Source organism: Terrapene carolina, unplaced genomic scaffold, assembly GCF_002925995.2.
Source record: "Terrapene carolina triunguis isolate 2854851 unplaced genomic scaffold, T_m_triunguis-2.0 Scaffold67, whole genome shotgun sequence".
NCBI lineage: Eukaryota > Metazoa > Chordata > Testudines > Emydidae > Terrapene > Terrapene triunguis.
In genome coordinates this window covers 52,778,714-52,802,384 of record NW_020664418.1, presented here as the reverse complement: position 1 = coordinate 52,802,384, position 23,671 = coordinate 52,778,714, and the positions used below count along the sequence as shown (strand labels likewise).

Sequence of the window (23,671 nt, the reverse complement as noted above, 5' to 3'; positions counted from 1 at the left end):
GGCAAAAAAGCCAGAGCCGGCCCTGTGTATATGTATAGTTAGGATTATGTTTTCCAATGTGCATTACTTCGCATTTATCAACATTAAATTTCATCTGCCATTTTGTTGCCCAGTTTTGTGAGATCCTTTTGTAGCTCTTTGCAGTCTGCCTGGGACTTAACTATCTTGAGTAGTTTTGTATCATCTGCAAATTTTGCCACCTCACTGTTTACCCCTTTTTCCAGATTGTTTATGAATATATTAAATAGGACTGGGCCCAGTACAGATCCCTGGGGGACACCACTATTTACCTCTCTCCATTCTGAAAACTGACCATTTATTCCTACCCTTTGTTTCCTATCTTTTAACCAGTTACTAATCCATGAGAGAACCTTCTCTCTTATCCCATGACTGCTTATTTTGCTTAAGAGCCTTTGGTGAGGGACCTTGTCAAAGGCTTTCTGAAAATCTAAATGTACTATATCCACTGGATCCCCTTGGTCCACATACTTGTTGACCCCCTCAAAGAATTCTAGTAGATTGGTGAGGCAAGATTTCCCTTTACAAAAGCCAGGTTGAATATTTCCCAACAAATTATGTTCATCTATGTGTCTGACAGTTTTGTTTTTTACGACAGTTTCAACCAATTTGCCCAGTACTGAAGTGAGGCTTACTGGCCTGTAGTTGCCAGGGTCACCTCTGGAGCCCTTTTAAAAAATTGGCATCACATTAGCTATCCTCCAGTCATTTGGTACAGAAGCTGATTTAAATGATAGGTTACAGATGACAGTTGTTAGTCCTGCAATTTCACATTTGAGTTCCTTCAGAACTGTTGGGTGAATACCATCAGGTCCTGGAGACTTATTACTGTTTAGTTTATCAATTTGTTCCAAAACCTCCTCTAATGACACCTCAATTTGGGACAGTTCCTCAGATCTGTCACCCAAAAAGAATGGCTCAGGTTTGGGAATCTCCCTCACATCCTCAACAGTGAAGACCGATGCAAAGAATTAATTTAGTTTCTCCACAATGGCCTTATCGTCTTTGAGTGCTCCTTTAGTATCTCGATCGTCCAGTGGCCCCACTGGTTGTTTAGCAGGCTTTCTGCTTCTGATGTATTTAAAAAAACTTTTGCTATTACTTTTGGAGTCTTTGGCTAGCTGTTCTTCAAATTCTTTTTTGGTCTTTCTAATTATATTTTTACACTTAATTTCCCAGAGTTTATGCTCTTTTCTATTTTCCTCATTAGGATTTATCTTCCACTTTTTAAAGGATGCCTTTTTGCCTCTCACTGCTTCTTTTACTTTGTTGTTTAACCACGGTGGCTCTTTTTTGGTTCTCTTACTATATTTTTTAAATTGGGGTATACATTTAAGTTGAGTCTCTATTATGGTGTCTTTAAAAAGTTTCCACGCAGCTTGCAGGGATTTTACTTTTGGTACTGTACCTTTTAATTTGTGTTTCACTAACCTCCTCATTTTTGTGTAGTTCCCCTTTCTGAAATTAAATGCTACAGTGTTGGGCCGCTGTGGAGATTTCCTCGCCACAGGGATGTTAAATTTAATTATATTATGGTCACTATTACCAAGTAGTCCAGCTATATTCACCTTTTGGACCTGATCCTGTGCTCCACTTAGGACTAAATCAAGAATTGCCTCTCCTCTTGTGGGTTCCAGGACCAGCTGCTCCAAGAAGCAGTCATTTAAGGTGTCAAGAAACTTCATCTCAGCATCCCTTCCTGAGGTCATATGTACCCAGTTGAAATGCCCCATTATTATTATTATTATTATTATTATTATTGAGTTTTTTATTTTAATAGCCTCTCTAATCTCCCAGAGCAGTTCAGAGTCACGAACACCATCCTGGTCAGGTGGTCTGTAATATAGCCCTACTGCTATATTCTTATTTTTCAAGCATGGAATTACTATCCATAGAGATTCTATAGTACAATTTAGTTCATTTAAGATTTTTACTTCATTTGATTCTATGTTTTCTTTCATATATAGTGCCACTTCCCCACCAGCACGACCTGTTCTGTCCTTCTGATATATTTTGTACCTGGTATTACTGTGTCCCATTGATTATCCTCATTCCACCAGGTTTCTGTGATGCCTATTATAACAATATCCTCATTTAATACTAGGTATTCTAGTTCACCCATCTTATCATTTAGACTTCTAGCATTGGTATATAAGCATTTTAAAAACTTGTCATTTTTTGGCTGTCCCCTATTGCATGATGTAATTGAATGGGACTTTTTTTCATTTGACTGTTTCTCATCAGATCCTCCCTGTATTTTATCATTTTCCATCATCTCCTCCTTATTAGGACATAGGGAATCTCCATTTATAGAGATATTTTACATACACAGGTCTGAAACATCGATATGCCACACCTAAATTGCCACATATATTACAATCCCAGAATTTAGGCTTTCATATGTACCTGCAGCCACATATATCTAGATTTAAAAGAATCCAGTATCCTAAGGAGTGGAGCCAAACTACTTTTCCATACCTGCTCCTGGGTGGCTGGAGTTTCCAGGATCTCAGTCAGTGTCTCCCCCGGCTGGAAGCGGATTACATCTACAATCAAGCGCTTTGTACTGAAAAGAAACCAAGGAGAGTAGGAAACAAAACAACATTAAAACAAAACAAAACAAACAAAAATCCTATTCCTGCTCTGAAATGAGAACAAAACTGTCACTGATTCATATTAGACCAGTCATATTCATACTGGATCCACATCCAAACCAGTCAACAGTCCTTATGTTGTCAATACTCATGCCTCACTTCTCCAAATGCAAAGAAAGAGAAGTTCCTTACTAGTAACTATGGTTGTTTGAGAGTTGCCTCTGTGCATTCCCACTCTGGGGGTGGTGCCCCCGCACCTTGAGCTTGCAGAGCTATCTTGAAAGGTGCATTGTTGGGACTGCATGAGCACCTCCCCACCTGAACCCCATGGTGCTGAACAGTCAGTACATCACATCGTATATAAGGGAGTGCAGCCCCACAACAGCCTCAGGTCCTTCACCTGGACAGCAGAGTCCAAGCTGTGTAGAGAACTTTGAGGCAGAGTGGAAGGTGGGTGGGCAGTGACAAAGTAAAGTGGCAGCTCTCAAACAACCACAGTTACTGTTAGGTAACTTTTCTTTCTCAAAGGCCTCTGTGCATTCCCACTCTTGGGAGATTCATGAGCTGTCCAGTCCACATGGAAGGTGGGCTGAGGAACTCTCAATTAAATAAAGATTGTAGCACCACACACCCAGCATCAGAGTGGGATGCTAGTATATGGTGAATATGTGGACTGAACTCCAAGTGACTGCTCTACAAATCTCAGCAAGAGGATATGGCTTAAAATAGGCCAGAGACAGCAGTAGCCCTCAATGAGCGAGTCCTTAAGCCTGCTGGAATGAGGACTTTGGCTATGTTAAACATCTGATTGCATATGGCATCCCACTGCTCTTTTCCCCATGGGGTATACCCAGACACTTCCATCTACCCAAATGCCACAAAAAACCACACTGAAACAAACAAATCAACCATCCAAAACCAAAGAATGTCCCCTAAGCAGAATTTATCCTGAAAAGAGATACATCCCTTGGTCCTGCAGTATGTAAAAGGCCGGCCATGGAACCCTGTGAAGAGGGCCGCTCATACCTGGAAGGCACTCTGGATAGGAAAGAATGAAGATGGAACTCCTACAGGAGATGGAGATGGTGTGTTTTGGGTACTGTGGGGTGGTCTGTGCCATCCTGAAATGGAGAGACCTATGCCAGAGGACTAGGGCACAGCTCTGGGCTGGAGGAAGATACATGCACCAGTTAGGCTAAAATTTGGAAAGTAAGCTCGACAACGAGCCTTGAAGAAGTGGAAGAAGTGAATGGGATGATGTAACAGTACACTGGTCGCAGGGTGCATTTGTGTCCCAATGCACCTGTGTGATGAATGTGGGAAATTGCTGTAATATTTTTGCAAACGGTACACATCTCAGCTAACTGTCTGACTTTATTATTACCTGTCACAGAGTAGCTGGTCCCTCTCGATAGACTAAGCCCAGCTTCCCTGGACCAGAGTAGTGAGTCCAATCCAGCCAATTAAAGAGGATTGGGCTGCATTTGGGCCTATAAAGGGCTGCTAATGGACAGTTGAGAGGGACTGAGACAGGCTGCAGAGGAAGGAAAGCCACACTGGAGTGCAGCTACCTCCTGTGGTGGGTCCTGGGACTAAGGGGCCAGGGAAGCAGCCCTAGGGTGGTTGCTCCAAGAAGAGAGCAGAGCTCACTGAGACTGGGAAACTGCCAGGAGCAGGAATGAAGCACAGAAAAGTTTAGTCCTGTCCAAGTAGAAGGCTAGACATCATTTGACATCTAATGAGTGAGGGCGCTGTGCCTCCAGGGATGAAAGCGGCTTAGGGAAAAAAACCACGTTAGACAAAAATTTTGGGTGCAGCCACATCATCACTTTGTCTTTGGAGAATCATGTATTAGGAGGTTCTGCCATGAAAGCGTGCAACTCGCACTCTGTTTGCAGATGTTATCGCCACTAGGAATGCAGTTTTTTTACATGAGATGAAAGGGACAAGATGCCCGAGGCTCTAACAGAGGTCCCGTCAGAGCTGCTAAGACCACATTAAGGTCCCACAAAGGAACCATTTCCCGCATGGGTGGATGGAGACGAAGAATTCCTTTAAAGAATCTTGCTACCATGGCATTGGAAAATACCAATCTTTCACGAATGGGTGGTTGAAAAGCTGAGACTGCTGCCAGATGCACCTTCAACGAACTAAGCGTAAGACCCGACGACTGAAGATGCAGCAAGTACTCCAGGAAGTCCTGGATACAAGCCAGCATTGGCTGAAATCCATGGGCCAATGTCAACATAGAAAACTGCTTACATTTTGCTGAGTAGGACATTCCGGTATAGAATTTTCTACTACTGAGTAGGACCTGTTGAACAGCCACCAAACATTTCTCTCCCTCCTCATTCAACCACAGAGCAGCCATGCAGTAAGATGAAGGGAACTGAGCAAAGGATGCAAAATGTGACCATGATTCTGTGTGAGCAGGTTGGGATCAAGAGGAAGGGATATAGGATGCTGAACTGACAACACAAGAAGGTTGGTAAACAAACACTGCATTGGCCATGCCGACACAATGAGGATGAGGTTGGCCCAATCTGCTTTTAGCTTGAGGATAACCTGCAGAATGACTGGGATCGGAGAAAAAGCGCATAGGAAAGGGGGAAAAGCGTATAGGGAAGCTGAGTGGCAGCTGAGGTGGAAGGTGTCCGTCAGGGAGCCTGCAGAACAGATGGCATTTCCTATTGTCCCTTGTAGTGAACAGGTCAATCATTGGGATGGTCCAAGTCGCGAAAATGACTCGCAGAACACTGTGCTTCAGAGACCACTCATAACTCAGAGAAAAATTATTGCTGAGATGGTCCATGAGATGATTCTGGACTCCAGGCAAGTGATTGGCTATTGGAATGATGATCTCGTCGATGCAGAACTGCCATAGCATAATTGCCTTTTGACTGAGCACCCTGGATTGTGCTCCTCCTTGCCTGTTCACATAATACATCATGGTGGTATTGTTGGTAAGTATGTGACTCGCTAAGCCCCTGATGAGGTCTAGAAAAGTGTGACAGGCATGGTAGATGGTGTGAAGCTCCAGCACATTGTTATGCAATGGAGCTTCCTGCTCTGACCACAGACCCTGAACTTTCAGCAATCCCAAATGTGCTCCCCAACCCATCAGGGAGGCATCGGTGAAAATAGTCCTGGTTGGTAGGGCCAGATGAAGGGAATGCCCTGACATACATTCCCCTGAACTGTCCACTAGTGCAAGGAGGCCACGATCAACCTTTCTAAGCGGTGAAGGATTAGATGGTCAAGTGTCTTGAGCCACTTTTGAAGAGGGCAAAGACGCAAACTGGCAAATTGAACCTGCATGCATGCAGAGATGTGGCCCAAGACCCTCAGGCACATCCGAACTTTTGTGGAATGTTGAGACTGCAGAGACAAAGGAGGTGAATCATCTGAAAATAGTAGATCAGGAAAAACTCTCTCTCTGAGTCTGTGTCTATTAGGGTCCCAATGAACTCGATTTCCTGAGGGGTACCAATGTTGATAACCAATGTTGTGTAGGATGAGACCCAGATGGTCAAGTGAGCAGTGTAATGTGTATATGATAAGAACTTCTTCTCTGGACCTGACTTTTCTGACTTTAGTAGCTAGTTGTGCAGATATGTGAAGACATGGATTCCTTTCTTCCTGAGGTACACTGTCATATAGTTGGTAAAACCCTGGGATGGGGTGGGGAAGGAGACAGACTGAAAGGAAGGACTGTGTACTTACAATGGCAGTTCACCACAACGAACCAGAGTACGCCTCAGTTGTCACTGGTGTTGGTACCAAACTCAGCAGTGGTACCACAGCAACTGATAGTGCCAAGGTGGAGGGCAGAGAGTGCAGCCATGGTAACAACGGCAGTGCTGGGGAATTTCCTGGTGCTGAGGCGGTTTCTTGTGCTGAGCTGGCACCAGCCTCACTTCTATTCTGTGGCAAGGGAGCACTGGGATGTGGTGCCGATGGACCCAAAGCTTCAGCAGCCCATGCAGACAGCAAGGCCATGGATGCCATAGCCCTGGTGAAGTCCTGGACCAAGGGAGAGCTCAGGACAGAAAGGCAGAGGAGGTCCACCGCTGCCTGATATGCCGCCAGTGTGGAAACAGTGGTGCTAGCATTGTCCTCTTCGGCACCAGACTCAATGGATGACACGGGGCCAGAATCGGAGTTGATGGTATGGGCCACTTGCACCCCTACACGGTACTGGGGAGTGGTCAGAAGGACCTGCTCCATCCCGTGTGCCAACAGTAGCCATACACTTCTTCCTGGATGAGGAAAAGAGTCTCCATGAAACCTGGAGATGTCTCAATTGGTCTTATGAGACTTTTTCCTTGGCACACTTGATGGAGAGCAGCTTTTTCACTTCTTTGTAGAGGCACCAGTCCCAGAGTGCAAGCCAGTCCCACTGATTGAGGTCGACCTCCAATCCAACACAAGCCTCAATGCTGAAACAGGCCTCATGGCCTGCTCAAGAAGGTGCTGCTTCAGGCAAAGGGCTCTAGCCACTAGAGTCTGTTTTGTGAATGATATACATATGGACACCACTCTTCGAAGTGAGCCTTACCTATGCAGAGCAAGCACCTTGTGTGAGAGTCATTTGGGATCGCTCACCCACACGACGGACAACGTTTGAACTCTGGGAAAACACTTAACTAGACGAACTAACTAACACTAATGCTAAGGGTACTAACTAATTATATACAACTAGAACACTAGCTAAAGGATGAGGCGTTGTGAGGTTAAGAACCACGCAGCTCTGACTTCAGCCACAGGCAGTAAAAAGAAACTCAAGAGGGGTCAGGGTGACAATGTCTCAGACAGCATGGGGAGGGATTATGGCCATGAGCACCACCTCCTACAGGTACGGCTAGACAAAATTCTCTGGCTCTGATGAGCTGGGCTTGCACACACCTAAGTGGAATACATGGCAGCATCTACTTGAAGATGGCATACATCAGTGCCAATCCCCAGTTCAGATGGAAGACATCGGTTAAATAGTCTGGACTGAGACCAACTTAAGAGCAAAATTGGAGTGACTACAGTCAGTCTTCTGAGACCTCTCTCTTGGTGAAGGAGATGAACTAGAATGATCTCTTCTTCTTCTTGGAGGAAAGTCAGAGTCTGGCTGTGCACCAGCGGCTTGTGGCGGCACCAAAACCTTTTGAAGGGCCAGGCGATCTGAGGAGGATCACAGCACTGATACATTCTCATTGGTTTCTCTATAAAGGTGCTGCTTGAGGCATAAGTCTCTAGCCATGCACATTCTCTTTTTAAAGGATTTACAAACAGAATACTTTGTCTTAATATACCCCTCTCCCAGGCACAAGCACCTAGTATGGGGATAGGTACCCCACAGGAAGGACAGTGCTTAAAACCTGGCAAAGGCATCACACCAGGCATATCTTACTATTCAACTCCTAACTAATCTATCAGAAGGGCACTACCAGCAATAACTAACTACATACCAAAAAAGGGGAGAAAACTCATGGACAGCAAAAAGAGTGTGAGGTAAAATACAACAGAATGCTCCGCTTCCAACTGCAGGCAGTGAGAAGGAACTGAGGGGGTCAAGGCGGCACTGCCCTTAAATAGCCATGGGAGGAGCTACAAGTGGCCTGAGGGTGAGAGTGTTGCCCCATGGGGTACTGCTAAGCAAAGTTCTCTGGCTTCAGGGTGGCTCTGCTCCCTCCCTCACCCTTTTACAAATGGACTGGCTTCTCTCTGTTCCTCCCTCCTCTTCTCTATCCCTACAACACCAGGCCTAGAAAGGAGAGAAGAGGATCCTTGCTGGAGATGCCCCCTCAGTTTGGGAGGGGTTGTGAGTGAAGAGCCACCTGTGCTGCAAAAGGAACAGAGGTTTACTGAGGGAGGTGGCAAAGGGAAGGGAAAGATATGGCTGGATGAGCAGACTGAGGTAGCTATAGGGCAGATGTGAGGTCAAAGGGGACACAAAATTGATTTGGGAGTGAGGGTGCAGAGTTGATGTGCGGGGGACGATGACAACATAATTAACAGATGTATAGATGGGGGAACAAAATTAACTAACTAGAATTTTAAGAGAACGTGGAAAACCTCTGCATCATCAGGTAGCCCTTTAATACAAGTTTGTGTAATGTACTTTTTTAATCACAAGATGTTGGCAGGTATGGATTTTAGAGAAGCAAACTGAGCTAGAATCAAATCAATCAATTGTGCATGTGTGACAATGAGCTAGCCCCAATCTCCTCACAATCACACATACTAAGGGGGAAAAGGGAAATTCAAAATCAGAAGAGATTAAAAATGTGATTTTTGTTTAGAAGAACCTCATAATTTTGAGGCCAATCTCATGTTTTGTGGTCTAACTCATGATATTTTAACTTTTGGGGTTTACAATACTGCTAGAGCAGATGATTGACAGCTGGGGGAAAAACCCTGTAAATTACCACTTGTGTTCCCTGCTCCTGCAGCCTGCGCCTCCTGAGAGGCACAGCAGAGAATCTGCCTTAAGATTTTTACTGAATTCAGTATGAAAATAATGAATGCAACAGTACAGTATTTCTTGTGTTGAATTTAACATGCGAGTTAACTATTACAAATATTGCACATTTCCCCTCCCCGAAATTTTCAATGTGTCACAAATTTTGTATTGATAACACAGAACTGCACTGGAGAAGAGATCTAAGGGGGTGTTTCTGCTAAAATGATCTGCTGTGAATTAGTTAACTATGTCCACAGTCAGGGCCGGCGCAACCCATTAGGCGACCTAGGCAGTCGCCTAAGGCACTGCGATTTGGGGGGCGGCGACCACGGTGGTATTTCTGCGGCGGGACCTTCCGCTGCCTCTGTGGGGGGGCGGCGGCATTTCGGGCGGGACCTTCCGCCGCCCTAGGCGGTGCTCCTGTCCACAGTTAAAATTGACATCAGTGGCTTCAGAGTTAAAATGTATTCAAGATCAATAAAGGTCATTCACACACTTCAGAGCTCTTGTTTCAGACTTTGTACGGACTTCACTGTATCAGTTATACTCAGCTTGTGTTTGGAAGGTTTTCTTCACAATCATGAAAACTGGAGACACTTTTTTAAAATGACAAACCTTACATTCCCCAGTATTATGCTTTGGCAATGGGGTTTTCCTGGAACAAATTCACTGGCCACAAAATCTAAGGGCCCTGGATACAAGCTGTGTGCACTTTAACAGGCTTGGATTCATTTATTCTTTCATTTCCTGACATCGCTGTTGCCTTTTTCTTCCCTCATAGTCCAACCCATAAAATTAATATCCTACCCCTTATTTAAGCGACGACTGCTATAGGCCATTACCCATCACTCACTTCAGCAGGATTGTCCTTGCATCCATTTCAGCATTCTCATCGCCAGGAACATCAAATTTATTAGTCAGTGTAAGAGAAACTTCAGTCTTTGCTAGCATCTCCTTGTTGGGGTCATTAATGTTACCAGACCCTTCCCCTGGGGTAGAAAAAGGAGAGGTGAGTTATCAATGAGAGAACCTACTTCCCAATGCCAGATGTGATGATAGTGACACAGATTAGAACGTATTCAAACATTGTCATGGGCTGTTTGGGTCTGCAATATTTTCCTTCCAGCACCGTACAGAAAAACAATCAATTCATTTTTTAAAGGACCTGTTACAGCCCATTTATGGGTTTTAAAAACATGTTCATCTTGCACATACACCTCTACCCCGATATAACACGAATTCGGATATAACACGGTAAAGCAGCGCTCTGGGGGGGCAGGGCTGCGCACTCCGGTGGATCAAAGCAAGTTCGATATAACGCAGTTTCACCTATAACGCGGTAGATTTTTTGGCTCCCGAGGACAGCGTTATATCGAGGTAGAGGTGTACATAATTTAGGATTTCCTAACATTCCTCCTTCTTCAGCAAACTGATAGAAAGTGGATACTAAAAAAAATAAGATTTCATGTAAATTCAGGTTTTGATGCCTCAGAGGTATACAAATCAGAGTGTGCATGTGATACATCTTGCATCTCAACCTGCCTCTCTACTGATAAGCTTAAATGTAACCTACCAAAGAAAAGAAATTCAGTTTGTGCCCTTTGTTGCTTCTTTGGCCTTATCTATACTTAAAAGGGTTTCTTGGTATAGTTAGTAGAGATGCAGCTTGCATTGGCAAAAGAGTTCTTTTGCTAGTATAGCTTATAACAGTTCCCTGAATTAAATAAGCTATAATGGCAAAAGGACTTTTTTGGCTGATATGTCTACACTAAAGCATTTGCTGGTATAGCTAGCTATATCAGTTACTGACATAGATATGCTAGCAATACTTTTAAGCGTAGACCAGACCTTTACATTGCATGAACGAGGACTGAAAGATTTGTCAATGTTTTTTCACATTAGAAATTCAGGTCCCTGGTGAGAGGGGAAGGTGTGAGAGAGAGGGGGGGAAATGAGGAAACCTGGTATGGTGGAATGGGAGGCACACAGAGCCCTGGCGTTGGAGGAAAGCATTTGATACAGTGCCTCGCAGATTCATAGAACACAGAGATGGAAAAGCCCTATGGGGTAACCTAGCCTAGCACACTGTAGGCTGCTGCTGTTTGTATAGCACCAATTCCCTCCCAAACCATGATTATTCTTTATAGACATTTTTTTAAACCACACTTGGAGCTACTCAGAAGAACATCACCTCTCCCTCATGTAAAAGAAGAGCAGCTCACCTATCAGGGACTCAATAGTGGGAACTTCCCCCAGGTCATCCAGCAGCTCATGAATTGGATCATTGTGCTCAGGCGCAATCGCATCTTGATGATCTAAAAGCAGCTAGATTAATACAAATATAAATAATCATTTAACTGTTCCTCCTGTGTCTTGTTTCACCCAATTTAAGAATTAAATTTTTACAATTATATTCTTCGGAGAGAATTCCTCTCAGTTCATATGATTTCCAGTGAAGATACTAGCAGGCAAATGTCTGGCATCGTCACATAAGACTTAAAGTATCAGATGACTTCACAAGAAAAAAATATTTAAAAGGCCATAAGCAGACAAACTACTGACCTCAACATTTTGACAGTTCAGAAGATATTGCCTTTTTTTTTTTTTTAACAATATCGTCAACATTTGAATTTGTTAAATGACTCACATTAAACCAATCAGTAACAGATTGTTCAGAAGGGCCATTCTGCAAGAAAGAAATGTGACTGGTGTATACTTACAGTGTGTGTATTGATGATTTCTCCAATGGAAATATAGATAACTGGTTTAGTGAGAGTCACCAAGTCAGAATATTCATCAACATTAAATTTATCCTGTAGTTCTGGAACCTCACAGGCAGCCTGAAAAAAACGTCTTCAGACAAAAAGAAAAAATAATCAACACAAACTTGCCAGTCACAAGCACTGAGATAACCAAGGCATTGGCTCCCTGTGATACTCTCAAGCAGAGCTGTTCTTTGGAACTTTGGTACAATAAGAGGAGGTTACTTACCTGTAACTGGAGATGTGTGAGTCCATTTCTGTATTCCACTGAGGGGTTTACGCATGCACACTAAGAGCCTGGAGCTGAAGAATTTGAAAGTAGTGTCCTTGGTCCACGCATGTGCTCTGGCTCACCTCGTGGTTTCGTTCGAAGCAATAAAGGGCAGAGCACACTGACTGTATCTCCAGTTCCTTCTCCACCCTGAACCAGACATATCCATAGCAGAGGGGAAGGAGGGCAGGAAGTGGAATGCCGTTAGGGACCACACATCTCAAAGAACCTCCAGTTAGAGGTAAGTAACCTCCTATTCTTCTTTGAGTGATGATCCCTACTGTATTCCACTGAAGGTGATTAGCAAGCAGTACTTAAGTCAGAGGAGGGTGTGAGGATGAAGACGGAACAGTCATGCAGACGACTGCCAGCCGAAGGAGGCATCTGCTGCCAAGTCTTGTACTAAGGCATGCATTGCAAAGGTGTGCATGGAACTCCATGTGGCCGCTCTACGTATGTCCTGGAGTAGGACGTCTTGAAGGGAGGCTGTGGTTGAAGTCTGGACTCTTGAGGAAAGGGTCTGTACCCCACTAGGGGAAGGCAGGCAAGCCAGATAGTTGATAGCAAAATGTAATGCAACACAAAATCTACTTGGAGACTCTCTGGATGGAGATTGCCTGACCCCTATGTCTTTCTGCTAGTGCAGCAAACAGTTTGGGGGGCTTTCTGATGAGTCTTGTCCTCTGCAGGTAGAAGGCCAAAACCTGTCGGCTGTATAGGGAGTCGTTCCTCAGCAAATGTGTGTGGCTTTGGGAAGAAAACAGGTAAGTGAATGGATTGACCAATTTAGAAAAACTGGACGTGCATAAGTCCATGGGGCCGGATGCGCTGCATCCGAGGGTGCTAAAGGAGTTGGCGGATGAGATTGCAGAGCCATTAGCCATTATTTTTGAAAACTCATGGCGATCGGGGGAGGTCCCGGATGACTGGAAAAAGGCTAATGTAGTGCCCATCTTTAAAAAAGGGAAGAAGGAGGATCTGGGGAACTACAGGCCAGTCAGCCTCACCTCAGTCACTGGAAAAATCATGGAGCAGGTCCTCAAGGAATCAATTATGAAACACTTAGAGGAGAGGAAAGTGATCAGGAACAGTCAGCATGGATTCACCAAGGGGAAGTCATGCCTGACTAACCTAATTGCCTTCTATGATGAGATAACTGGCGAGGGGAAAGCAGTGGATGTGTTATTCCTTGACTTTAGCAAAGCTTTTGATACGGTCTCCCACAGTATTCTTGCCGCCAAGTTAAAGAAGTATGGGCTGGATGAATGGACTGTAAGGTGGATAGAAAGCTGGCTAGATCGTCGGGCTCAACGGGTAGTGATCAATGGCTTCATGTCTAGTTGGCAGCCGGTTTCAAGCGGAGTGCCCCAAGGGTCGGTCCTGGGGCCGGTTTTGTTCAATATCTTCATTAATGATCTGGAGGATGGTGTGGACTGCACTCTCAGCAAGTTTGCAGATGACACTAAACTGGGAGGCGTGGTAGATACACTAGAGGGTAGGGATTGGATACAGAGGGACCTAGACAAATTAGAGGATTGGGCCAAAAAAAACCTGATTAGGTTCAACAAGGACAAGTGCAGAGTCCTGCACTTAGGACAGAAGAATCCCATGCACTGCTACAGACTAGGGACCGAATGGCTGGGTAGCAGTTCTGCAGAAAAGGACCTAGGGGTCACAGTGGATGAGAAGCTGGATATGAGTCAACAGTGTGCTCTTGTTGCCAAGAAGGCTAACGGCATTTTGGGCTGTATAAGTAGGGGCATTGCCAGCAGATCGAGGAACGTGATCGTTCCCCTTTATGCGACATTGGTGAGGCCTCATCTGGAATACTGTGTCCAGTTTTGGGCCCCACACTACAAGAAGGATGTGGAAAAATTGGAAAGAGTCCAGCGGAGGGCAACAAAAATGATTAGGGGGCTGGAGCACATGACTTATGAGGAGAGGCTGAGGGAACTGGGATTGTTTAGTTTACAGAAGAGAAGAATGAGGGGGGATTTGATAGCTGCTTTCAACTACCTGAGGGGGGGTTCCAAAGAGGATGGAGCTCGGCTGTTCTCAATGGTGGCAGATGACAGAACAAGGAGCAATGGTCTCAAGTTGCAGTGGGGGAGGTCTAGGTTGGATATTAGGAAAAACTTTTTCACTAGGAGGGTGGTGAAGCACTGGAATGCGTTACCTAGGGAGGTGGTGGAGTCTCCTTCTTTGGAGGTTTTTAAGGCCCGGCTTGACAAAGCCCTGGCTGGGATGATTTAGTTGGGAATTGGTCCTGCTTTGAGCAGGGGGTTGGACTGGATGACCTCCTGAGGTCCCTTCCAACCCTGATATTCTATGATTCTATGAAACTGGGAGATTACCTTTGGCAGGAATTTGGGATGCAGGCACAAGACGACTTTATTTTTATGGAAAATTGTGAAGGGTGGGGGAGGGTCTACCATCATGGCCCCAAGCTCACTGACCCTTCTTGCAGAAGTCATAGCAATAAGGAAGGCGACTTTCATGACATAGAGCATGATGCCAACAGTTCAAAGGGTGATTTCATTAGTACGGATAGAACTATATTCAGATCCCACTGCAGAGTGATGGGTTGGATGGGTGGGAAGGTTCTGATGAGGGCCTTCCAAAACAGTTAACAGGTGTGTGAACACAGTGCTCTTCCACAGGAGGGTGGAATGCGCTAATGGCTGCTAGATGGACTTTCAAAGAACTGAGGGCAAGATCCGATGCCTTCAAGGACAGGAGGTAGTCAAGGAGGAGGGAAATCCCCACCCATTCTGGGGAAAGTTCCTTTTGTTGGGCTCAGGAAGTGAAACATTTCCACTTGGCCCTATAACTGTGCCTAGTGGATTCTTTCCTGCTGCAGGAGAGGATGTCTTGCACAGCTGAGGAACAGGCCCATTCTAGAGTAGATGCCCATCCAAATACCACGCTCTAAGGTGGAGTGCCTATGGATTGGGATGTCTGATTTCACTGTTGCATTGCATCAGCAGATCATGGAAGATTGGGAGGGGAATTGTTGGACGGGTTGACATACATAGGAGGTTGGGAAACTAAAACTGTCAGGGCCAGCAGGGCGTGATCAGAATGACGATCACGCTGTCTCATCTGATCTTACGGAGTACTGGAGGCAGTAGAGGTAGAGGAGGGAAGGCGTAATTGATTTGGTCTGACCAGGTGAGTATGAGAGCATAGCCCTGAGAGTGATGACCAAGTCCTGCCCTGTAGCAGTTCGTGTTGAATTTGCTGTTTATGTGGCAGGTGAAGAAGTCTTTGGTAGGTATCCTCCATCAGTTGAAGATGGCACAAACTACAGAGTCATGAAGTTCACACTCAGTCAATTGCAAACTGCCTGCTTAGCGAGTCCACAATCACATTGTGTGTCCCTGGGAGATAGGCTGCAGACAAGAGGCTATGGTGGGTGATGCACCAATTCCAGAGATGGACCACTTCTGCACATAGAACAGCTGATCTCGTGCCCTTGTTTGTTGATGTTGAAAACAGTGGTGGTATTGTCCAACATGATAAGAACATGATGGGAACAGATGAATGGGAGAAAGGCTTGGCATGCTTTTCTTACAGCTCGGAGTTCCAGGATGTTGATGTGCCTCCTGAATTCCCAAGGAGTCCATGCTCCCTGTGTTATGTGATTGCCCATGTGTGCTCCCCTGCCTACAAGGGATGCATCGATGATCATCTTGTCTGGGGAGGAGGAGAGGAAGGGAAACCCTGTGCAGACATGACATGGGTCCGTCCACCACTGGAGGGATGAGAGCACCCTGGGGAGGACTGTCAACATGGAGGTCCATGGTGTGATGTTTGGGGAAGTAAACTGTCTGGAGCCACATCTGGAGGCAGTGAAGATGGAGCTGAGCAAAGGCGGTGACTTATGTACACAAACCATGTGGCCCAGGACGGACAGATAAGTCTTGGCCAGAACATAAGGATTGTTGATGATGTGAGTTATGAGTTCTCACAGTGTCTGGAACCTGTTACCTGGTAGATAAGCCCATGCTGTGACTGAGTTGATGGTGGGACGAAAGAAGATTCGAGGGATGAAAGAAGGTTGAGCAGCATGGAAGTTGAAACTTGAGCTTTGTGTCTGGACCGTGCAACTAGGAGCCTGTGGGCCGGATGGATATCGATGTGAAAATAAGCGTCTTGAATATCAAGAGATGTAAATCACATGCCTTTTTCTCGGGATGGGATGATTGCTGCCAGTGTGACCATATGAAACTTGGGCTTGCAAATGAAGTGGTTGAGGTGACAGAGGTCCAGAATTGGTCTCCACCCACCTTTCTTCTTCGGTATCAAGAAGTAAGTGGAATAGAACCCAGTTCCTTGATATTCTAGGGGAACGCGTTCTGCCGTTTCCCGTTGCACTAAGGAGTTCACTTCTTGGGTGAGGATGCTGTCGTGAGAGTGGTCCATGAGGAATGATTGGGGGGCTTTGGAGGAGGTAGCATGATGAATTTGATTGTATAGCCATGTTGGATTATGTTCAGCACCTATTTGTCCATTGTTATCACACACCAAGCTTGGAAAGGGTGTGGTAGGATGATCCCCAAAGGAGGTAGAATGGTTGTAATGTGGTAGGCAAGGCGGTTGGCAGTTCTTGAGGTTGACTCAGAAATATCTTTTAGTTGTGGATTGCAGCTGCAAGGTGGAAGTGTGTGAAGGGGGGTCCCAGAGGGTGGGATCTCTGGGTCTTCTGTCACTTCCTTGGTGGCTTATAAGGTCGCTGATGGTAAAATTGGAGGGATCAGTAGCATTATGTGGGTGGTGGGCGATGGAACTTGCACTTCAGAGCAGGTGTGTAAATACCCAGAGTGTGAAGGGTGACTCTGGAGTCCTTGAGGGCATGTAGGCAAGCATCCATCTTTTTATTAAAAAGATAGGATTCATCAAAGGGGAGGTATTCAATAGTGTTTTGCACCTCCCAAGGGAAATCGGAGGACTGGAGCCACGATTCCCTATGAATAACTATAGCCATAACATAACATAGCCCTGGAAGAGGTATCTCCTGCATCCATCACCAGTTGGAGTGTTGTTCTGGCCACCAGTTTCCCTTTCATAATGATTGCCTGGAAACGAGTCCAGTCTTGTTGTGGGAGTCAGTCAGCAAATTCCTTCAGTCTGCTGTAATTCAGGAAATCGTATTTGGCCTGATAGTTCGAAATCCTGAATTGGAGACTGGCAGAGGACAGAACCTTATACCCCAAAAGGCCCAAACGCTTGCCCTCTTTGTTGGATGGTGTGGAGCGCAGGTGTTGTTGTCTGGCTCGTTCAGTTGCTGCTTGGACCACCAGAGAGTTCAGGAGAGGGGGGTGAGAAGAGAAACTCAGACCCCTTAGCCAGAGCATAATATATTTTTTATGCCCCTCTGAGGATAGGCCTGCATGTGGTTGGTGTGTGCCATACTGTTTCGGCTGGTTCAAGAATGGCATTGTTACTAGACAATGTGATTCTAGGTGATGCTGATGAGTGGAGAATATTGAGGAATTTATGCTGGGTATCCTGGATTTCCTCTAGGGGAATGTGTAGTTTCCCTGCAACTCTACACAGTAGAACTATAGGGTTAGAAGGGACTGAAAGGGTCATCTAGTCTAACCTCTTGCCAAGATGCAGGATTTGTAGTTTCTGAAATTGCCTAAAGTTGTCCGGAGCCAAAGGGGATGCTGTAGCCACTGCTTCATCCAGTGAAGAGGAGGGGAATCTCTCCAGTTCTGGTGGCACTATCAGAGCTGTGCTGAGGGGTTCCTCCTCCAGCAATGGATCCAAATGCCTGCTAGAAGGGGCCCTCAATGGGGAGGCAGGTGAAGGCTCCCTTGTGGATCGGTCAATTTCTGAGGGGGTGTATTGGGACAAGGACCCCCAATAAGCCCAGTAGTTTGGATCCAGAGGGTCTTGAAGTGGTCCCCCAAGGCATAGGGAACCAATGGCTCCATGGTGGTTGGAGAGGAGGTTATTTCCAAGATCTGGACCGCCTTTGTAAGTACATGTCCGGTTGGCACAACACTGATAATCCCTCTCCAGTGTCCGACTTATCAGAGGATGAGAGGAAGACTCTAGTTTCATCAGCGGTACCGTCGAGCCAGTGGGAGTGCATAGACCATCGAAGCAGGACGTGAGGGGTCTCACAATAGTGTCATATCATGAGGGGAAGAAATAGTCTCCCTAGAGGTAGTGGGTCCCAACAAATGCAGTGATCCCGGTTCTGCTAAGGCAAAGACGTCCTGGAGCTCAAACTCCTTTCCCAATCTCCCTGGTGTTCAGGGTACCCTCTCTTTACTTGGAACTAGTGGTGGTGCTGTGGACTTCCCCGGAGTGGGCAGATCCCGCATCTTATGGGAAGCCAGTATTGATGGTACCGTGTTCCAGTACCTGGGACCGCCGGATCCCCTTGCTTGTGGGACTTTTTGTTCTGTCTACGTGGTTTAGAGTGCACTCTGTATCCATGGCTCGAACTAGTGGAAGAAGCATCCACTTTCTTAGTTTTTGAGGAAGACTTATTCCCATGCTTATGGGTATGCTTCCTTACCTTCTGCGGAGGCTCTGGCATGGGGTCCATAATGGTGGTACCGCTGGTGCTGGATTCGGTCTCGGTAGCAGGAGGTGCACTCTTCGCTGTTTCAGGCCGATGTACAGGGGGTGGTCCCCCGGCCCAAGTTCGAGTGAAGCCTCATGGAGACTTCAAGAAGGTGCTTCCAGAGGCAGAGAGCAGGGCTTTCTCAGGTACAGCTGGGGAAGGACTGGCTGATACTACACCCAGATGCAATGTGGGCTTCTCCCAAGCGGTAGAGACAGCACTGGTGTTCATTGCTGCCCGAGAAATGCAGGCAGGAGGCACAGAGTTTCAAGCCTGGGGTCCTGCGCATAGTACGGTGCCCGTGTGTGGGTATGGGGGCGTGTGGGGAGGCAGGGTAGACAAATAAACCCTAATCACTAAAACTACAAGGACTATGATAAAACAGCTATAAAGTACTATAAATCTCTACAATTCTAAGAACTATTTACAACAATGTATTTAAAGGTGGGTCAGAGATGAGGACACTGCTGAAAGTTCTGACTCGGACCATGCGGCAGTGAGAAGGAACTGGAGACGCTGTCAGTCCACCCTTTATCACCTCAGATGAAACCATGAGGCAAGCCAGGGCGCATGCATGAGCCAGCGAACACTACTTTAAAATTCTCCGGCTCCAGGAGCATGGTGTGCATGCATAAACCCCTCAGTGGAATACAACAGGGACCATCACTTGAAGAAGAAGGTGTGTTGGTGTTTGTGGGTCAGCTTTAGTACATGATGTGAAGGTACATAAGATATGCTAATGTGTTTTCCCCAGTATCTGCTGGACAGGTGCTACCCTGCATCTCTAGTGGCTTCGTTTACACTTCCAACGGGGAGAGAGATTCTATGGTCATGAAACTGAAGAAAGCAGAGGCAGTCTGGTTCTATCAGACATTATTATTATTATTATAGGGGAAGCAGATGTGACCTCTATATTTCAGTTGTCTAGCACTTTCCATTATAAAAAATGATAATCCTTTCTTGAAGAGCTTTACCACCAACATAGTGTGTAGCAAGACTTTGAAATTTGACAGGGTACAGTTCTGGGGCCAGGGAGGTGCCTTTTATTGACCTGTAAATGTGTTCAGATCTGGCAGAGTTATAAACTGTTGAAAATCACCATTGCTCATCTGTATTTCACAGTACAGCTTGAATTTGGCTTGTGCTAACATACCTCAAGATTCCATTAGTACTGTGCACAAACAGTGCCCCAGTGCCTCACTTCAGTAATCCACACACAGAATAGAACCTCTCGGGGGGACATTCAAAAAAATAATTGATCACCTATTCTTTTCTTCCTCTGATGCCTCCCATCAAAATACCTTTTTGTCTACAGTAAGGTGTACTGTACTAGGAGCCAGGAGATCAAAAGTTCTAGACTGACTTCTTCTGACTGGTATTAATTCTGTACTCTTCATAACCCTTATTAAGCAAGGCCTCATAAATAGACAGATTACTGAAACTGAGAACACAACCCAAATCTCTAATATGCCAATCCCAAATCCCATCCATTTAGCCACATTGTCTCTCAGAAAAAACCTGCCAGATATTTGTCCTTGGCTATGTGGTCTGTAAAATGGGGCTACTCATTCATCTCCCCATAGGAATTATGCATCTGCCTCTAATGGCTGGTTCACATAGGATAATGGACTGTTTTGGCAGCCAGCTAGTGCAGTTATCTCTGTACAGCAAGAGGGAGTCTGTGGTGCCATGCTTCAGGTTAAGGTGTCCAAGCTGATGATGCATAACGGGGGTGGCCTTCATAGTTACAGAGAACAGAATTTGTATTAGCCCTTTTCCTTTAAAAAATATCCACCTAGGATATTACATACATTAAAAATGTTAATAAGGTTGCAAAGTCAAGCACTCAAAAGTTGGGAAATGCTATTCTACAATTAAGTAGTCTTACTTCATCTTCCTTTTGTGTTGTGATACAGTCTTTAATTACATGAACACATGCTATTTCCACTAGACCACTCCTGTATTCAGGGCACATTTCTTTTTACCCTCACTCATTATTTACTGTATGGCCCCATGCCTTAGTTATGCTGTCCAAACCCTGCAATGAATATAAAATTATTAAATTTCCTCATGGGCTTTATGGTGCTCATTTCCATAATATCAGAGTGCTTCACAAATATTAGTGATTTTATCTTCACAACTCTCCTGCAAGATAGGAGAGTATTATTATCCCATTTTATTGGCAGGAAAATTGAAATAGGACAACAAAGTGACTTCCCTAAGGCCACAAAGTGAATCACTGGTAGAGGTAGGATTACAATTCAGATCCTCCTGACTGCCAACTCTGTGCTCATTACTTCCTCACATGATAAGGCAATGTGGTCTGAAGGGGTCATATGGAAAAATTGTACATGATCAAGACAGTATCATAATAAATACACACAAGGGCAACGTTAATTGTGGCATCTCCTAACTTTAGAGTGCTTGATCTTTCAACCTTAATAACATACTTATAACCTAATTATAAGTATATAGTATATAATCTATAACACAAATAACTGCCGTTGCACAAAGCTTTTAAGTCTGATTCAGGGCACAATCTTCTGACCCACTCCTTTAAAAGAAAAGAAATGGCAAGTTAAGAGAAGACGTTCCAGCATTTCTTGCCACCTGCAGGGTGCCTTGATCCAAACCTTCTAATGCAATCACTGACACTTTCAACAGACTGCACATTTAAGAGACTGAACCAGTTCAAATTCAGCAGGTAGCCCAAATATTACCTTTATTTCTTTGCAATATGGCTCTTCTCCATACTTCCCATCCTATTAGCTGGGATCTCCTACCTGAATTTCTGATAGGACTGAGAGAGATATTCATTAATGATGCTTAGGTGAGCATTGTCTCCCATGAACATCTTATTGGATGCAGCATGCTGTAACATCTTTGCAATGGAACCAAGGTTTCTGCGCTGGTCTGTAGTCAGCTGACCTCCAGCTGAAAGGTCAATGATGTCAAATGCATCTGGAGCAACAATAGCTGGGTTCATGTAGCGATAATAGAGTAAGTTGCCAATGATCTGGGAAAAGTTGAGCAGAGAAGCATGTCAAGAGGCAGTGACACAGGCTATGACTGGGCTCTATATACTCTGCTTTGACAAATTATTATTATTTGCATCACACACAGGCTCCAGTTCAGGATTGGAGCCTTACTATATTGGGTGCTATACATACATACTCTAGCAGATAGCCCCTGCCCCCAAAGAATTTACAGATTATATAGGAACAAGATGCACTAGGGTGTTAATCGTGATGGAAGCGGGAAGGAGAAGACAAGGGTACTAGCAAAAGGAAGGCAAGGTTGTAGATATTCTTAACTAAATGTACAATTTGTAGGCTATAATTTTTTAAAAATTTTATAAATAAGATATATGAATAAGTGCTATTAATGAGTTACTAACAGGCTGCTTACATAGTCATTATTGATGCAGTGTTGTTGTAGCCATGTCCCAGGATATTAGAGAGACAGGATAGGTGAGGTAATATCTTTTATTGGACCAACTTTCTGTTCCAAACCTTGCCTCCCTTACTAACAGAAGTTGGTTCAATAAAAGATATTACTTCACCCACCTTGTCCCTTTACATAGTTATTGGGCAGTTTACATGGGTACGAGAATAGAGGTGATACTTAAAGGATCTGAAGGAGGATAGAGTAGTGATTGTGTAAACTGATTTGGGGAAGGTGTTCCATGCATAAAGGGCAGCATGGAAGAAGGCATGAAGGTGCTTGTAAGAAAAGTGAGCAAAAAAAGTGTCTGCCATCATTGGCAGAACAAAAGAATGGTGAGATGGGACAAGTAGGGGGAGTAAAATTGAGGAGAACCTTGAAGGCAAGGACCAAAGTTTGCATTTAATGTGGTGGAGACAGGAAGTCAGTGGACAGATTTGACGAGTAGTAATACTGGTGAAAAACATATACTAATTTTCACACCCCCCTTCAGAATAATTCCTGAAGAAATCAACTGAAATTTTCCATAGAGATCTCAAGATAACCATGAATTAGCAAAACTGAGAAACCGTTTCAACTCAGATGCCCGAAAAGTGAGAAAAGAAGATACTAGAAGGACTACTTGGTGAATTAGATTTTTACTATACAATACCAGGTTAAATGTAAACAGCTAAAACCCTCAGAAAATGAAGACAACAGTTAATAAATATGTTGTCCATGTACTCATAGGCTTCCTTCTATCTTCATGTGACATTTAGCCAAAGATATTCCAGGGAAAGGGAGTTAAGACCCCACTAGCTATCCTCGAGCTGTATTCTCACAGTGTGTTCTGTGGCTTTCTGGTGAGCCATGGAACTTTTCTGGTTGTGGTGGAGTGTTGTCATACATCATCATCTCCTGATTTCCAAGTGCTTCGATGTATGGAAGAGCCTAGACGCCTGAACAAACAGCTGAAATCAGGGAGTAACCAGCTTAACACTTCTACAATAGAACCACTTTCAGGGGTCAGACACACCAGTGGAACTTTTAAAAATAAAGTACTTCCTTGGCATTATTTTTCCATGTAAGCAACTGCTGTAGTTACACCAGGCTGCCGTGTGATCATTAAAGATAGTGAGGGCTGCAAAACTGGGAATGGGAAATGTGTCTGAGAGACACCCTCTTTATTAATACATGACCAAACTAAGAAAAAAATGGAGAACTCTGTTATATGGGGCCACTTCTGTTCTTAAAAATCTATTAATCATATGTGAGCATTAAGTCTACCACTGTCTGTAGCTTTGACTTTGCCATCTTTACAACTATATTGTTTCTACAGAGAGCAGGTTTAGGAAAGCTTAGGGAAAGTTGCAGCTTTCTCTCTAAATTTATAGTTGGAAAAAAAGTTAATTCACCTGCACAGAAAGTCTAGAATCGATGCTTCAGTGTGGGAAAGCACAGAACTAGAAGAGAGAAGAAAACAGCATTCAGATTTTTTTTTTATAAAGTAGGAGCAGAGCAGTTTAAAGAGACACTATCAGGTATGCTATGCTCTAAACCAGGGAT

The 23,671-nt window shown here is 44.7% G+C and overlaps 1 protein-coding gene across 1 annotated transcript in view; it reads right to left on the bottom strand.

Annotated features, from left to right (window-relative positions):
* The window catches only part of IQGAP1 (IQ motif containing GTPase activating protein 1), a 156,281-nt gene that overhangs the window by 21,831 nt on the left and 110,779 nt on the right, over window positions 1–23,671 (bottom strand). The window contains exons 27-31 of the mRNA XM_026648480.1: window positions 21,466–21,698; window positions 11,787–11,919; window positions 11,289–11,391; window positions 9,920–10,055; window positions 2,497–2,584 (exon numbers count right to left, since the gene is read on the bottom strand). Coding sequence (XP_026504265.1) covers window positions 2,497–2,584; window positions 9,920–10,055; window positions 11,289–11,391; window positions 11,787–11,919; window positions 21,466–21,698 — 693 coding nt within the window. The remainder of the gene's footprint in view (window positions 1–2,496; window positions 2,585–9,919; window positions 10,056–11,288; window positions 11,392–11,786; window positions 11,920–21,465; window positions 21,699–23,671) is intronic.